Source organism: Gorilla gorilla, chromosome 23, assembly GCF_029281585.2.
Source record: "Gorilla gorilla gorilla isolate KB3781 chromosome 23, NHGRI_mGorGor1-v2.1_pri, whole genome shotgun sequence".
Classification (NCBI taxonomy): Eukaryota; Metazoa; Chordata; class Mammalia; order Primates; family Hominidae; genus Gorilla; species Gorilla gorilla.
In genome coordinates, this window is record NC_086018.1 from 33,834,846 (window position 1) to 33,853,157 (window position 18,312).

General features: G+C 38.9%; 1 protein-coding gene across 31 annotated transcripts in view; it reads right to left on the minus strand.

The window, feature by feature from the left end:
- RBFOX2 (RNA binding fox-1 homolog 2) overlaps positions 1-18,312 on the minus strand; it is a 291,710-nt gene that overhangs the window by 86,721 nt on the left and 186,677 nt on the right. For 8 of the 31 annotated variants that reach the window (XM_055374539.2, XM_019018545.4, XM_063704996.1 and 5 more), the window contains exon 1: positions 14,539-17,885. The exons of the other annotated variants lie outside the window; for them this stretch is intronic. In XM_055374539.2, the coding sequence (XP_055230514.1) occupies positions 14,539-14,565 (27 nt within the window). In that variant the 5' untranslated portion in view covers positions 14,566-17,885. Of the gene's footprint in view, positions 1-14,538; positions 17,886-18,312 lie in introns of those variants that run through there. 31 annotated transcript variants of the gene reach the window in all.

The following is an 18,312-nucleotide window of genomic DNA, read 5'->3' on the forward strand; positions in this document are numbered from 1 at the left end:
AAAATTTTGGGAAGCCAAAGTGCATCAAATAGTCAAATTAATCAATTCTGTGCTTACCCCAGAGGAACCTAAGGCTCCAAGACAATTAGTAGACATTTCTCAAGGGTTTGGCCAAAGGTGGGTTACAGAGATTTGGTGGGGGAAGGCAGAGTTTATGTAAAGAAAAAGTTAACTAAATGTTTTCAGGCCTTCAAATAAATTTTGACTAAGTGGGGGGAAAAAAAAAAGAAAAAGTTAAATAGTAAGGTCTGTATTCTTTATATTATACTTAATGTAATACCTGTCATCAAAATGGGGGCAGGGCCAGAAATAGCATAAACTTTAGAAAGATAAACATGGGTTAAAATTTAGGCTCTGCAATGAATGTACTATTTGTGTGACCTTAGATGAGTAACTTAACCTCTCAAGGCCTTCGGTTTTTCATCTGCAAAATGAAAATAAGGATCATTACCTAAAACGGTACCTACAAGAATTAACTAAGATAGGCCGGGTGCAGTGGCTCACGCCTGTAATCCCAGCACTCTGGGAGGCCAAGGCGGGTGGATCACCTGAGGTCAGTAGTTCGAGACCAGCCTAACCAACATGGTGAAACCTCGCCTCTACTAATAATACACAAATTAGCTGAGCGTGGTGGCAGGTGCCTGTAATCCCAGCTACCAAAGGAGGTTGAGGCAGGAGAATCACTTGAACCCGGGAGGTGGAGGTTGCAGTGAGCCACGATCTCACCATTGCACTCCAGCCTGGGCAACAGAGTGAGACTCCGCTTCAAAAAAAAAAAAAAAGGAATTAACTAAGATCATATATAAAAAATACTTTGCTTTTGGCAAAAAAAAAAAAGCCGGGTGCAGTGGCTCACGCCTATAATCCCAGCACTTTGGGAAGCTGAGGCGGGTGGATCACTGAGGTCAGGAGTTCGAGACCAGCCTGACCAACATGGAGAAACCTCATCTCTAGTAAAAATAGAAAAAATTAGCTGGGTGTGGTGGCGCATGTCTGTAATCTCAGCTACTCGGGAGGCTGAAGCAGGAGAACTGCTTGAACCTGGGAGGCGGAGGTTGCAGTGAGCCGAGATCGCGCCATCGCAGTCCAGCCTGGGCAACAAGAGCGAAACTCCATCTCAAAAAAAAAAAAAAAAAAATAGAGATAATAATTACCACTATTATTGTGAAAGAATAAGAAAAAAATAGAAAGCATACATAGTCCAAAATATAAATGCTAACAGCTGAGTTATAACCTTAAAGTTCTCCATGTTCTTTTTCATATGAACAGTCACATCAATACAAATATGAGGGGAAAAATCACATTCTTCTTCCTAAAGATTGCATATAAGAGATAGGCTAAGTAAAAGTAAACAAACCTCCCCCGCTGCATCTCCTGTTTTTCAAAAATGCCCCCTGGTTCCTCAGGAGGGAAAACTTTAAAGCATATACAGTAGCCTCTTTTATCCACAGGGCATATGCTCCAAGACTCTCAGTAGATTCCTAACACTGCAGATAGCACTGAACCCTCATATACTGTTTTTTTTCCTATACATATATAACTGTGAGAAAGTTTAACTTAACAAATCAGGCACAGTAAGAGATTAACAACAATACTAATAGTAACAGAACAATTATAACAATATAGTGCAATAAAAGTTACGTGAATGTGGTCTCCTTCTCGCTCTCTCTCAAAATATCATACCTTAGTATTTTCAGACTATGGTTGATCATGGGTAATTGAAACCATGAAAAGGGACACTGTGGATGGGGGGATTACTTTAATTAGATAAGCTTTTGGTCACAGTTGCTCTATGTTAGCAAACAACAGTCAGGTGACCATTTTAACTGAAATTAAGAAAGCTATAAACAATGCCATCTACTTATTTAGTTCTACAATGCATTGCCATTGAAATCTGTAGATAATCTGATTATCATTTAAATAGCAATGACTCAAAGAGTCTAAATATTGCTTATTGAGGTTTTCTAAGGTTCCACCAAGTTTGCAGCAGTGGTCATCATTTTCACAGTCCAGAGTGCCCCTATCTTTTACACTGTTTAACACAGTGAAAAAATAGTACTTTGAATTTTCTCCCTCTTCTGCAAGATTTGCAAGAGCAGGTAATATATAGGAAAAAAGGATGCTTCTCCTTTTCTGCAAGACCACAAATCACACCAAACTATAAAAACATGGAAACTCTATTTTTCCTGTGTTCTTGCTTAGGTATTTCTGCTAATGACTTTTTTTTCCCCCATTAATTTTATCAGTCCTAGACTCTCTGAAACTATCCTACCACTAAACCTCACTCAATACTGAAGAATTTGATTCTAGTTTCAGATAGTGTCTTGTATAACGCATATACACACACAAAACAATGCCATAGCCATTCTCCTCACACCTTCCACTTCTGCCAAACTTCTCAAACTCTTTCCTCATATAAGCTTTTAACAGCATTTTACTGACATCATGTTCATGTAATTTACCATATCCCACGTTGTATTATAATTACTTACACATCTTACGCATTCTTCCTTAATACTCCTTGAAATGAACTGTTCAACTGATTTTCACTCATAAATTAAAAATATATTCAATGCGACACTGCTTAATTTTCATTTAAAAGTATGTGTTCACTCTTCTGCTTCCAATCAAGATGGAGTAACAAGAACCAGATTTAAGGCCAGGCGCGGTGGCTCACGCCTGTAATCCCAGCACTTTGGGAGGCCGAGGTGGGCAGATCACCTGAGGTCAGGAGTTCGACCTGGCCAACAAGGTGAAACCCCATCTCTACTAAAAATACAAAAATTAGCAGGGCATAATGGCACATGCCTCTAATCCCAGCTACTTGGGAGGCTGAGGCAGGAGAATTGCTTGAGCCTGGGAAACGGAGGTTGCAGTGAGCCAAGATTCTGCCACTGCACTCCAGCCTGGCCAACAGACTAAGAATCTGTCTCAAAAAAAAAAAAAAAAAAAAAAAAAAGAAACAGATTTTTCTTTTTACCTGAAACTACTAAAAAAAACACAAAATATATGAAACAACAGCACTCAAGACATTGTCTAGTAGGCAAGGAAGGACAGAGATTCCTGAGTCAGGAAACAAGCAAGTTGAGCTTTACAACTGCCCCAACTTATCACATGGATAAAGTTTCCAGGCTGCAGCAGAGAAGGAAGGACCCAGGCAGAACCTGGTGGGTTCCATGAATTGAGAAGGCAGACCTAGAAGTGTGGAGAAGCCAAGACAGCACAGGGGACGGTACTGGAGAAAGTTGCAGAGAGAAAGAGAGCTCTAAAGATCTCAGGTACTCAGTTGAGTGATGACTGCCACATCTATGTGTGAAACTTCCAGAGGCTGGGGAAAGAACCACCTGAAAGAAATACAGGGAACAGTACCAGGAGCTCACACAGTGCCAAGAATAATCCTGTTCTTAACAGCCAGAGTGGAAAACCTAATGATGTAAGGAGCATCCATTAGAGTCTTAAAAAGAGTCTTGCCTCAGTGGCCAGGAAAAATTAACCAGAGACTAAACACAGCTCTAGTCCTGTCTAACAAAGCTTAAAAAACAAGACCTGAGGTCGGGCGTGGTGGCTCATGCCTGTAATCCCAGCACTTTGGGAGGCCGAGGCGGGCGGATCATGAGGTCAGGAGATAGAGACCATCCTGGCTAACACAGCGAAACCCCATCTCTACTAAAAAGACAAAAAATTAGCCAGGCGTGGTGGCACGCACCTGTAATCCCAGCTACTCGGGAGGCTGAGACAGGAGAATCACTTGAACCCGGGAGGCAGAGGTTGCAGTGAGCCGAGATCGCGCCACTGCACTCCAGCCTGGGCGACAGGGCAAGACTCCATCTCAAAAAACAAACAACAAAACAAAACAAACAAACAACCCAAGACCTGAAAGGATCAAACTTTTTCTAAGAAACGTAGTTGTGCTGTAGATAAAGCTCAAGAATATTTACAGAAATAAAAAATTATCTAGAATCCAACAAGATAAAATTCACAATGTCTGGCATCCAGTCAAAAATTACCAGGAATGCAAAGAAAAAGGAAAACTACAACACATAATGCTGAGAAAAATAAATTAATCACAACTCACCCAGAACTAATACATATGTTAGAATTAGCAGATGAGGACATTAAAACATTTGTGTCTCATATGTTCAAGATAAAAAAGGAAAAAAATGAACATGCTAAGAAGAGACATGAGAGGTGTGAAAAAGACCTACATAAAAATTCTAGAGACGAAAGCTATAATCTGAGATTTAAAAAACACATATACACCCACTGGATTGGATTAATGGCAGACTAGATGTTGCAGGGAAAAAAAGGTTAAGTACATTTGATGTTACCATATAGAAAAGATCCAAAAAGAAACAGAGAGAGGGAGGGAAAAAGACCTAAAAGAATAGTGAGCCTTGAAAATGACATAGAATGGCTGGTTAGGATCTGCTATATATCTGCGATGACAAGTTTTCAAAAGTAGTATGTAAAGAATCTAACTCTTGGCCATCTTGAGTGGAAGGCAAAGCAGAGAGGAAGATGACTATGCTCAATATACCACATTTGGTATACTTGCCATGGGTTGCCAATCCCTAAGATTTCATTGTCACCTTCCACTTCTCTTTCTCTGTTGTGCCCTTTCCCCAGTTGCGGAAGTCATGCCCTTCGTCCTTCCTGCCTGACTCCCCAGGAGGCTTGAGCTCCTATGCCATTTACCGTCATACACACAGACTTCCACTTCCACTAAAACATCTACAATACAAGAGTTTCCTGTGTCCCTCAAATAGTTGTTTACTCCAAAATCCTCCCAATCTTCTAGCCATGTAAAGCATCTATTTCCCAAACTACATGTGTGCTAAGTATTAACTGATTTAAGCAATAAGCATTAGGTTACAAGTGACTACCCAATTTAACTCTCCCATTCAACATTTCAAAAGAGGACACTATCAATGAATTAGCAAGTTAAAAATCATTAATTAACTCAAAAGAAATATTTGCTGGATGCTAACACTGGTGATATAGTCCCAATCCTGAAAGAAACTATAGTCTGATGGAAAAACACAGAAATATACTCACAATTACAGTACCATACAAGCTAAAAGAACAATGCATATAGAATGTTAATGAAGCACAGAGGGACAACCGTGTGAGACAGGAAGATTTCTGAAGTAGGTGAAGTCTAAGCTGAATCTTTAAAGACAAATTAATCATGTGGGAGAAAAATGCATCTGGCCCAAAGTAATAAATAACAGTCATGTGTCACTTGATGACAGGGATATGTTCTGAGAAACGTGTCCTTAAGCAAGTGTCTTTGTGTGAACATCACACAGTGTATTTACACAAATTTAGATGGTATTGCCTACTACACACCTAGACTATATGGCATTGCCTATTGCTCCTAGGCTACAAACTTGTACAGCATGTGACTATACTGAATACTGTAGGCAAGCATAACACAAACCTAAGTATTTGTGTGTCTAAATATAGAAAAGGGACAGTAAAAATACAGTATTATAATCTTATGGAACCACTATTGTGTATGCAGTCTGTCGTTGACCCAAATGTTGTTATACAGTATATAACTACATGAAAAATGTTTTTAAAAAAATATGAAAATGTATATGAAAAGCAATAAGGTATAAAATACAGCATATGGAGGGAGAAAGGAAGTAAAGAAGGAGAAGAATCTTCATATTTTCTGGGGCTGGGGAAATAAGAGAGCAAATCAGGGGATTCATTCTATTATAATAGGGATCCATGATGACCTGCCAGAACCACTCAAAACTGTCTCTCTGTCATGAAGCTATATGGGAAAACCTTACCTATGCTATAAAGGAAATTGCGAGGTCCTGTATCCCTCTGAGTCAGGGATCAGCAAACTATAGCTTGTGGTTCAAAGCCAGCCCTCCACCTACTTTTGCATAACCTGCAAGCTAAGCATGGTTTTACGTTTTTAAATAGTTAAAAGAGGCCAGGCACGGTGGCTCATGCCTGTAACCCCAGCACTTTGGGAGGCCGAGGTGGGCAGATCACAAGGTCAGGAGATCGAGACCATCCTGGCTAATATGGTGAAATCCTGTCTCTACTAAAATTACAAAAAATTAGCCAGGCATGGTGGCAGGTACCTGCCCTTGGGAGGCTGAGGCAGGAGAATGGCGTGAACCCAGGAGGCGGAGCTGGCAGTGAGCCGAGATCGCACCACTGCACTCCAGCCTGGGTGATAGTGAGAGACTCTGTCTCAAAAAAAAAAAAAAAAAATTAAAAATAAAGTTAAAAGAATCATATTTTGTGACACATACATATTACATGGAACTTAAATTTCAGTGTCCGTAAATAGTTTTACTGGAACACAGCTACAACCAACGATTCATTTACTTATCATCTATAGCTTCTTCAATGCTTCATCAGCACAGCCGGGTAGTTGTGACACAAACAACATGGCTTGCAAAGCCAAAATTGTTTACTATCTGGCCCTTTACAGAAAAAGTTTGTGGCTCTTTGCTCTCAGTTAAGAGTCTTTTCAAAACCCAATCTCCTTCACTTAAGTTCCAGTTTGTCTCTTCCAAACTTCTTATGAGGAATCATAATTAACATTAGGAAAAAAGAATATAGTTGTATCATTTGTGGACATAAAAGCATTCATTTATAATTTCATAAAATAATTATTGACTTCCATTACTCAGTGACAGTAACCTTTGAGGGATCAGGGCAAGACTCAGAGATTAAAAGACAGGTAGATTCCTGCCAATCAGCTGAGGGCACGCTTTATAGTGGAGAGAAAAACAATATTCTATTTATTCTTTTTAGGAGTTCAAGGTAATATCCCTTCATTTTTGAAATTATAAATTGCCAACAACACTACATGTTCAATGAGCTATACAAACTGACTAAAGCCAGTTGTATGCGATGGCTCACGCCAGTAATCCCAGCACTTTGGGAGGTCGAGGCAGGTGTATCACCTGAGGTCAGGAGTTCAAGACCAGTCTGGCCAACATGGTGAAACCCTGTCTCTACCAAAAAGTACAAAAATTAGCTGGGCATGGTGACGCACACCTGTAGTCCCAGCTACTTGGGAGGCTGAGGCAGGATAATCACTTGAACCCAAGAGGCGGAGGTTGCAGCGAGCCGAGATCACACCACTACATTCCAACCTGGGCGAAAGAGTGAGACCCTGCCTCAAAAACAACAAAAAAGAAACTGACTAAAGCCAAACATGTTATCATAAAACAAAACTTATAACAAAGATATGATACTTAATACTCATAACTGTAGAATGTTTAGCAAATGCTGGGAAGGAGGCAGGGGATGGAGAGAGGTTGGTTACTGGGTACAAAAACACAGTTAGAAGAAATAAGTTCTTGGCCAGGTGCGGTGGGTCGCACCTGTAATCCCAGCACTCTGGGATGCAGAGGCAGGCAGATCACTTGAGGTCACGATTTCGAGAGCAGCCTGGCCAACATGGTGAAACCCTGTCTCTACTAAAATTACAAAAATTAGCCAGGTGTGGTGGCATGCACCTGTAGTCCTAGCTACTTGGGAGGCTGAGGCAGAAGAATCACTTGAACCCAGGAGGCGCAGACTGCAGTGAGCCGAGATCTGAGCCAAGATCGCACCACTGCACTCCAGCCTGGGCAACATAGTGAGATTCAGTCTCCAAAACAAAGAAGAAGAAGTTCTAATATTCAACAGCACAGTGACTACAGTTAACAAAAATTTATTGTGTATTTCAAAATAGCTAGAAGGGGAGATTTGAAATGTTCTCTATACAAAGAAATGATAAATATTTGAGGTCATGGGTATCCTAATTACTGATTTGATCATTACACATTGTACGCATGTATCAAATATCATATGTACCCCATAAATATGTATAATTATGCATCAATAAAACTTAAAAAGTAATCATAATTGATATTTTTACTTAGCGATTAGACATAAATGACAAATCATTCATATAAATTAATGCAACTAGTCCAGGACAGTCAGTAAACATTCTGGAAACCGTATGTTTTCATATCTATGAGGAGTAATTCAAGGAAGTAGGAAAAATAAGCAAGGCAACAGAAGATTAAAGGGAACGTTCAGCAGTATCTTCAAATATTTGGTTTTTATGTAGAAGACACGAAACCACTCAATGTAACTCCAGATGAGAAAATGAGAAGGAGTGAGAAGACAATCATGAAAACAGATTTCAGCTCATAAAGAAAACTTTTCTACTTTTCATGGCCAACAATGGAACTATTTATCTTATGAGGTTCACAGAATAATGGAAGAGCATGTGAATTTGGGACTAAATAGATCTCCAGTTTGAAACCTATCTCTCTCTGTTTCCAGAGTCACCAGGCTGCCTGATCTCTAGAATCTCAAAGTCTCCTGCAAAAAATGGGAAAAACCTCACCTATCTCAAAGATGATTGACAAGTGATATATAATATGAATAATTATGTTTGTAAATGTGCTATGTATGTAAAACTGACTGGCACAAAGTAGGTATAAAAAAACAAAAACTTATTTTAATAATGGTCACTATTAGTGGTGGTTAAGAACAGAAATGCTGGAGCCAAACTCCTTGGGTTTCCTAATTTCTACAACATGGACATTAATAGTACTGCTGAGTAAGTATATAAGGCTGCTGAGTGGAATAAATGCCCTAAAATATGTAAAGCACTTAAGACAATGCTTAATGCACAGTATGTGCTCTGCATTATTATTTAGTATTATTAGATAATATTAATATTTTTATCATAGAATAATGTATACTTTATTACATATTATAAGAATGAAGTAATCTTATTCAACAATGAATTCCATTACTGCAAGTGTTTTATCAAAGTCTTAAGTCAGGGATGGAAATTTCAGAAATGAATCAGAGTCTTAACTAAATTAATTTATTCACACATTCAACAAATATTTACTGAATACCCAATACCTACAAGGGGCATTAGAGTACAGTGGTTAAGAATATCAATTTCTAAGCCAGTCTGTCTGGATATCATTCCCCACAACATCTCTTAGTAGCTGTCTGAACTTGGGCAAGTTACTTAACCATCATATGCGTAGTTTCCTCTTTTGTACAATGGAGATAACACAGAGCTGCTGAGAGGATTCAATGAGTTAATGAGGGTAAAGTGCTTAGAACAGTATCTGATATTAATGCATCATAAGCATATATAAAGATTAGCTATTTTTATTATGACTATGTGCCAGGCACTGTTCTACACACTGGGAATACAACAGACTGCTGACGAGGATCCTGATCTCAGGGAGCTTCTGTTTGGGGTCGGGGAGGAGACAGACAACAAACAAACATATAACAATCAACGGTAAGAACTAAAATCAGTGACAAGTGAAGAAAAAGCAGAATGAAGGTAGGAGTGATGAGGGAGTGCTGGTTTAGCTAGGAAAGTTAAGGGAGAGGTCGCCCTTGAGAAGAAATATTCAAGAGTAGAACAAACCATATGGGTACCAGCGGGAAGACATTTTGGGCAGGGAGAAAAGCAGAAGGGTCCTGAGCAGGAGGGTCTTAGGTATGTTAAGAGAACAGCAAAGAGGCCAGTGTCATTAGAATGAAATACAGAAAGAAAAGGATGGCAGGAGATGAGACTAGAGAGACAGCCAGGTTCCTGATCATGCAGGGTCACAGGATTTTATTCAGAGACTGAAGGGGAGCAACTGTAAGGTATAAGCACAGGAATGACAAAATCAGACTTGCATTTTAAATGATTCACTCTGGCAATGACCTCTAATGAATTAGTTTCCTGAATTTAATCATTCTAATAGTAATAGAGAAACATTTAAGAGTCTGGGGAATAGACACAATACATCGTGATGGCAGAATGCAGCATTTCTCACTGCCTAGAAGAGGTTGAACACTGGAGCCCACTAAGAAAGGTGCTACAATCAAAAGAGCAAAGTATTTACTGCAGCGGAGCCTTGTATTTGTGCCTGGCAAATTTCACATACAAAATGTTGGGAGCAAATGTTCAAAAAAGATTTGACAGTGGTTTGGAAATGTTGAAAAAAACAGAGTGAGGAATTATGACTTCAGAAGGGAACATGGGGGATACCAATAATGTCAGATCCCAGAGAGGAATGGTATACCAGAAAGAGACCAGGGTGGGTAAGGGGGAGCTGTATCACCTAGTATGACTGGTTCCCAGAAACTATCTGTCTACCATAAACAGATGTCCAAGAAACAACCCCTAGGTAAGGAATTACATGATGAAAAGTTCAAATTTGAGAGAGATAAAATTGTTTACATATGGCAATCTGTGTAGATCAGAGTTTGGAATTTCTCAGGGGAGAACAGAAAACTGGAGGAACAAAACCAGGAATTTGAGCTTATGCCTTATCACTGAGAGGAATGAGGAATGTCATTACTGTTCAATATGAAGATGTCTCCTGTAGCAATACAAATTTAAGTAATAGGTTGTCAAATATTAAGCTTACCTAGACTCAATTGCAAAGCTAAGGAGAAAGATAAAGGAAAAAATAGAGAAGGGGGCCAAAAAAGAAAGAGAAAAGTGTGTGTGATTAGGGGGTGACTAAGACGGAAAAAACAATTTAATGAGTCAAGATTGCTTGGATTTCATCATAGCTTCATTTATGAAATTCTGGTTATCTTTTCAAGAAAGCTAAGTAATTTTTAGAAAAGCAATACTTTTCAAGAGACAATCTTGGCCTCAGCGAGGAAATGGTTATAACTGAAGATATGGAGCAATGTAGAAGAATTCAGAAAAGAAACCAAATCTCTGGAAAAAGTGAGGCTTTTTTTTTTTCATTGTAAAGGAACATAAATTTAGTCTCCAACCCACAATCCCCGCCTATCCTCCAACTCCCCAAATCCTGCAAAGCCCATAGAAAGTGGAAAGTGTGCCAAAACAAACAGTGTGGCTGCAGCTCCGTGGATGAAGGGTGGGATAAGGTTCGAGTGGCAAGGGAGCAAGTCATGCTGACCGGCAGGCAACCGAATGGAATCACTTTAAAGCAGTGCCACAAAATGGAGACTAAATGCTGTGAGGACCTCCAGAATTCAGAGAAAATGGGATATGCTTAGCAAAATCACAGAATAGATTCTCTACTACAACTCCTTTCAAAAACCAGACAAAAACAGGAAAAGAGAAAATGAAACAAAGCAAAACATACCTGCTCTCTTATCTGTCTTTAATTAAAGCATAAAATACCCTCCCTCTTCTCTTCTCCCAACCACCCAGGAACAGAAGAGCGAACTGGCAGCAGCTCAGGTAAAAGACTTCAGCCTTCCAGCTACAAAGAGGGGAGATAGCAGACAATGGAACTGGTGATTCATTACAAAAGAATACACTCCAGAGCGGCCTGCTGCCACATGGACTCACTGCACTATTTAAAGGAACAGCAACCCCCTTTCCAACCTCCCTTATTCCTAACACCTTCCCTCCTCTTGGTCCTGATGGAAAACAGATTTTGAAGAAAATGCCAGCAAAGCACTGAGCTGTCCAAGAAAGGGAGGGCTTTGTGTTCCACAGAAACTGGCAGTCTTATACCATAGTAGAGTACAAAAATTTTCTTTCACATCCATACTGTAAAATCTTTTCCTCTCTGCCTAGTACACTTTCCCTTTCAACAATAGATAGTATAACTGAATTTGAGTTTGGCTAAACATTTATTTTTTACTAATTAGTGTTGAAGTCATTTGCAATTTTGTTTTTCGAATTTTACACATAGTACAAGAATGATTTATCTTTCCTTCATATTCCATATTGCTATTTTCATAAATATGAGATGCAATAATCTGGTCTATATGCCCAAAAAATAAGAGATCTCAGTGAAATACTCCTACAACATACACATGAACAGCCGATAAAATTAATGTTTTAAGTATCACATAAGCATGTTTATCTGCTATATTAGAATTTTGTGATTAAACTGCCATTTGCTTTTTAGCAGAGCACTGATTACTTACTATAAATGACAGAGTAGTCTGATAATTAAAACAAAAACAGGCCCTGTAAAAGTAGAGCATATGTAATAATAAAGCGCATACACTGTGCAAATACTGACAAGGATCTAATATGGTATGATGAAAAAGTCATTCACTGAAAGCCCTTTTCCAACAGCTGAGCAATGGAAACTGGGGACTATAGAAATGGTATCATCTGAAGATGCAAAGAACCTAGGTAGCAAAACAGTGAAAACACATCCATACATCGCTCTTACATTGTAATAAACCGTTTAACTTTGAAAACCCAGCCCTAACCACCAGTATAGACATTCTATATTGAGAAAGCTTATGTGACACGTCATTATCAAATGTTGGGATTGGATGTCTGGCTCACACACACACACACACACACGCGCACACGCACACGCACATGCAGGCACAACACAACACAACCACAGGACAAATGAAAGATCTGGCCCAGCTGGTTATTTCCTTTGATTTTTTTCCCCCTAGATTACTAACAACTATGTACATTACATTAACACAGAAAGTATATACAACAAAACAAATACGCTGGAATACTGAAAATTCACAAATTTGATATTCTATCCTTTCCAGTTGTATAATTTCAGGATGGGCAAAAACTCATAACTTTTCTTCAATATTTAGCACATCCTGATAAAACAGGTGATTTTATTATTAGAATTATTAAGCACCCCAGAATCTCTCTTTCCAGTTTCCATTTATTTCTTCTACTTCATTCCTAAACTTATGGCTTCTTTAAATACTATTACGACCACAATATTAAGTGTGCACAAGCATGTGCACTCTAACTTAATGCTCACACACACTACACTTACCAGCTCCTCTAGAAACTAAGGGGAAATGTTCCAAGAGGCAATAGAAAACTCATCATAAAAATTTCCATTTTAGATCATTCTTTCACTAGTTTAAAAAATAAATAATGAAAAGTCAAGTCATTGAAAAGCCTTCAGTAATTGCTAAGCAAGAAGAGAGCTGTTACCCTCTAATATTGCCAGTTAATAAAAATTGAATGAGGGCTCTAAGGTTAAGCAAGTATCATCTCCCAAGCAACAAAGAGAATCCAGAAACAGGATTTAACTTTTATGTAAATTTTTTTAAAAAAATAAAGCAGTATTTCAAAAGAGGTAATTAGACTGATGATGAGGGGATAACACATGGAAGAGAAACATTTCAAAAGCTTCTCCTCTTTTCCAAAAGAGGAAGGAGTTTGTTGAAATTTTCTAAACTCAGATTTGGTGAAAAATTACTTTGAAAAGATATATTTGAAACTTCTTTCCTCTGGGTCCCAATGGGAAAATATCCCTACAGGTTTCCCTCCTTCCAAACAGCACTGCAGGGCATTATATAACTAAACAGGATTCCAGCTCCTAAAATGATGCCTCGATCCTGATAGCTAGCTGGCTCTCTCGCCCTCCGGTGGTGACTGGGAGAGGAAGAGAAGAGAGAATACAAAAAAAGGGCAACCTCCTTAAAAGGAAAGCACTGTCCAGTGATGAAATTTCCACAGAGCATAGAAACCTGGAGTGAAACTGATCTTAAGTCTGAGACTAAAGGATTTGAATGTCCTACAGTGTAAATGATTTCTCATTGATAAATCAGAGCCTCATCATTTCCTCTTAACCTATACATAAAGGAAAAAGGGTAATGGAGCGTACAGAAGGATGCTAACAAGAAAATTTGCCTTGCCAGGGAGAACTGTGGAAGAGCATTCACCTTTCCATTTGTCAGGAATGACTTGCTAAAATGCAGATTAGATATTGCCTGGCATAACCAAAAAGAGGCAGGGAGAAAGAGGGGAAAAGGAGGAGGAGAGAAAGGGGGATTGAGGGGGTTGGGGGAGAGAGTGAGTGGGAGTGGGAAAGAGAGAAGAGAAGAGAGAAAAACGAGAGGGGAGACAGAGGGAGGAGAGATATCTTCCATTTCCTACTCTCTCTCCTTCAAATGTATTTTAAAGCCTGTGTGATTGTGATTTATACATTCAGATTCGTTCTCCTGTCAAGCAGGGCTCTACCTGCCTCTGTTACACCTGAATGCTCCTACTGAAAATTTTCTTTGCCAGTAACAAAGGCATGAAAATGAAACATTCTTTCCTAACCTTCATTTTTAATAAGCAGTTTAGAGTAACAGCAAAACTACAATTCCATAGCCTATCCTGAGAAACCAAAGTGAACAAGGAATCAGATTTCCCTATAACACAAATTCTTCTGAAATTCTTAAAAGGAATCCTGCTCCCCTCTTTTTGGCAGTCTACAAGAATCTCTTCCTACCTCTGCAGTCTTTCTCTCCCTCCCTCTTCTCAGAACCAAGACAAAGAGGTAGACAAATCCCCACAGGGTCTTTCCTGAGCTACAGCTGCACAGTACAGGAAACAGGAATCTGCTATGGAGTTGAGGGAGGGGGAAGAAAGGATACGGATACATAACACACACATAAACGGACTCAACAGACACAGACTTTTCAGCTGATAACAATAAATCTGGTCTGTTCTAAGAAGACAATAATAATTAAAACTCTTCTTACTATACTCCACCCTCAAACCTTTATTTGGATCCCAGAGAGGAGAAAAGAAACATGCCGAGGAAGCACAAATCTTACCTGAGTTACCATTTTCTTTTTCTCCATAAACCAAACGGATAGATGATAAACCTTTCAAAGCAGCCGTGCTGGGGCACACCTCCACAGCTTTCTTTTCCACCCCCCTCCCCCCCCAATCTAGCTATTTAAGGGTGGGTAATTGATCTCTCTTTATACCGTTTTCCTTCCTTTTTCTTTCTAATGTTTCTTCCTTTCTTTTCTCTTCCTCTCTGGCAGTCTCTCCCCCTCCTTCTTTCTCCAGCTCCCTCCCATATCTCAGGCAGATGGCTGAAGGAAGCCCCACCCCTGAATGCCTAAGGTAATTAATCAGAGTAGAGCCCCACCTCTTCCTCCTCCCCCCACCCCCTCCCAGCAGGCTGACATCTCCCAACTCCAGAAGCAGGCCTGCTGGAGAATGGCAGTTTGGTGTACGCTGTGCGCACGCGTGTGTGCGTGTGTGCGTGTGTGCGTGTGTGTGTGTGTGTGTAGTGGGGAGGAGGGAGGGAGGGGCAAGCGCCATGTGCTGGCATATTTTAAGGATGCGATGATGGAATTAATTATATAGCACTGGAAGCATTCATAGCAGCTTACTATAGTTAATACAGATTTAAGAGATTCCAGCCATGAATGTCTAATAAATAAGAAATGAAACAAAATTATTTTTAATATTAATAAAACATTTTTACTGATGTACAGTTTATAGAAGCAGTGGATTTAACAAGAAAGATGTGAAGAAGTGAAAAGCTATTACATGACCACTAACTGGAAGGTTTTTCAAGGAACAGGAATATGCAAGAACTTGCTTGTCCTGGAAGACCAAATCAGCCTAGTGAGAGCAAAGGACTAAAAGAGAGGACAGAGGTAATGAGAGGTAATTTAAATGATTTTTTTCCTACTATAAAAAATACCTGGAGACTCTGAAAAAGGTGTCTACAAATATGACTGCTTAAGAAACTTAAGAGATACACAAAGGTGCATGCAAATTTGCTTAAGGCTTCCAGCTTCAATAAAAATTTTGGTTAACTGAAAATTCACCTTTTGTTTTTTCCAGCCTTCTATGTTTCAGCCTTTATTGAAAAAGGTAAATCCTTTCTTATATATACCCTAGAAATTTGTGTCATTATTGTAAATAGTAATTGTTATAGAATGCTGTAGCTACAGGTTTAGGAGAATACTGACAATAAGAGTTTCTTTAAAGTTCTCTTATTAAAATAATATAATTACAAAATGCATCAAAGATGTGGTTCAGTCCAGAAGTTGGTCTAATTCTGCCCTTTACTAGTGATCTTGGAAAAATCTTTAACCTCTGAATATAAACTTCATAATTTCCCTATTTTATATTATCACACATTCAAATAAAACAATTTATAAAATGATGAATTTATCAGTTGTCTCATAAAATTAAGATTTTCTAATTTTTTACAGCATTCTAATAAATAGCTCATTCTGAAGGATTTATGAGATATTTTAGTTATGCTATGTATTTTTAGGATATACTTTCTAAAAGACTACCCAAAGGTTAAAAAGATTAATTCCAAAATTAAGCTTCCCATTTTTAATTTTTATCTATTTTTATTTTTTACAAGCCCACGGCTAACATCACAAGCTCTCCATTTAAAAAATAAACATCTACAGAAATCTAAATTCAAAATAACAAATCACACTGAGAATACATAGTTTTTTGCTGTCTCCATAAAGACTGTTTGGCAACATGCAGAACCAGGCTTTTAAAAATGTTCTGTATTGGCCAGGCGCAGTGTCTCATACCTGTAATCCCAGCACTTTGGGAGGTTAAGGCTGGTGGATTTCTTGGGCCCAGAAGCTCAAGACCAGCCAAGGCAACATGGCAAAACCCTATCTCTATTGTGAATTCAATTTTAAAAATTTTAAAATTAAAAAAATGTGTTGTATAACACCATTGGCTGGCACACTGCCAATACAACATCATTACACCCGCTCCTAAATTAATAATCATTTTAACAATTCTGAAAGGAACACAGGAAATACAGGACCATCTATGGAACCTGGAGAAACTGATGTAACATAGTATATCAGGCTCTATTCTGTGCATTTTACAGATATCTGTATACTTGTGGCATAATCCATAGTAATAATTTTAAAAAGAATGAGATCTTCAAATATTAGGAAAAACGCTGAGTAAAGTAATATAGATAAGTACTAGGCCTGTTCTTATTTAACACTTTTTAGAAGTGACCTGGAACACAGAATATATAGTACTCTCTGAATTTGCAACTGAAAAGCCAATCAGAAGGAGATAAAAAGCAGTCAAATTTTCTAAAGACAAAGTGAGTAAGCAGAAAATGGGCAGGTGAGTATCACTGGAAGCAAGAGCAACCCAGTGTATTTTTGGAAAAAATCTTGAATCATACTAACGGGATAACTGTGTTTTCAGTTCTAATAATTGAAATAAACCTCAGAATCACTGTGTATCATTCTCTGAATCCTCTGGTTTATTACACTATTCTTGACAAAAAGCCTGGGGTACCAAGAAAATAGCATCTCCCCCACAATGTCCCCCGCCCCCATCCTTAGAAAAGCAGCAGCTACCTTGACACTTAGGTGTGACTGCAGCCTCCATACATCGTGGAAAGAGACAAGGCCCCAAGGAGTTTTTTTGTTTTGTTTTATTTTGTTTTTAAAGAAAAGGGCAAATGAGGGGTCCCCACATGCAAAAAGTCCAAGACTAGGATAAAGGTTTCCTCAGGCCAGGAATTCATGCTACTTTTCTACATTTAGAACCAATATTTTACAGTGCAAATAGGCTTAAAAATTTATTACAGGAAAGAATTGGTACAAGCTTAAAAAAAATGTTACAATGATTTTTACAAACTCACTGAATGACAGGCTCATAGTGAGGTCTGACTGGCACAATGATATTGTGAAGTGTGTCCCTGGTATTATAGAGGACAATTTGCTCCCTGGTGTCCAAGAGAGAGAAGAGCAATTGAGCAGCCTGGGTCTGACCCAGCAAAACTGGAGTCCCCTGGTGGCTGAATGTGCCCGGTAATGTACCAAGGAGAAAATCATTTTAGGACATTTCCTGTATGTGTGTTTGGGAGGAGAGAGACAGGCAGGGGCTGGGAAGCTTTGGAACAGGGTGGGCACGATGAGATGTCAGCTAATGAAGGAGGCCCTGCCTTCTCCATGGACAAATCCCCAGCTTTCAGCACAGTGTCTGGGACGTGGTAAGTACTCAAGAAATATTTATTAAATAAACAAATGAAGGAAAGAGGTACTTCTCCCTGTAGTCTCAACTCTTTGATTGTTTCCTCAGTGTTTCATCCAATCTCCAGAACCCCAGCTTCCTTTCCTCCATACTACTCAATTGAAATTTACCTTACTGAAGTCACTGAAGACCTCCAAATCATGGCCAAATTTAATGGACATTTTATGTCTTCTTTGATTTGTCTGTGGTATTTGGCATTCCCTCCTTTGGGAAACTCTCACTCTTAACTTAAAATGATACCAGTCTTTCTTAACTTTCCTCTTTCCCTGTTCACCCTCTTCTCCGTCGTACTCTTCTTCCTCTACCATCCTCTCAATTGTTGTTGTTACTTGCAAGGTGTCATCCTCAGATCTCTTTTTACTGCACACCAGAGGTTCTTAACCCAAAGTGCATGGTTCCTAACATAGGCACCCCAGTAGAAATTTTTCTTATATGCATTTCCATGCAGAGAGGATCTGTAGTATTTATCAGATTCTCAAAAGGGTCCAAACCTCAAAGAAGTTAACATTTCTGACCACACTTGCTCAAGGTGTTCCAACTCATTCTAT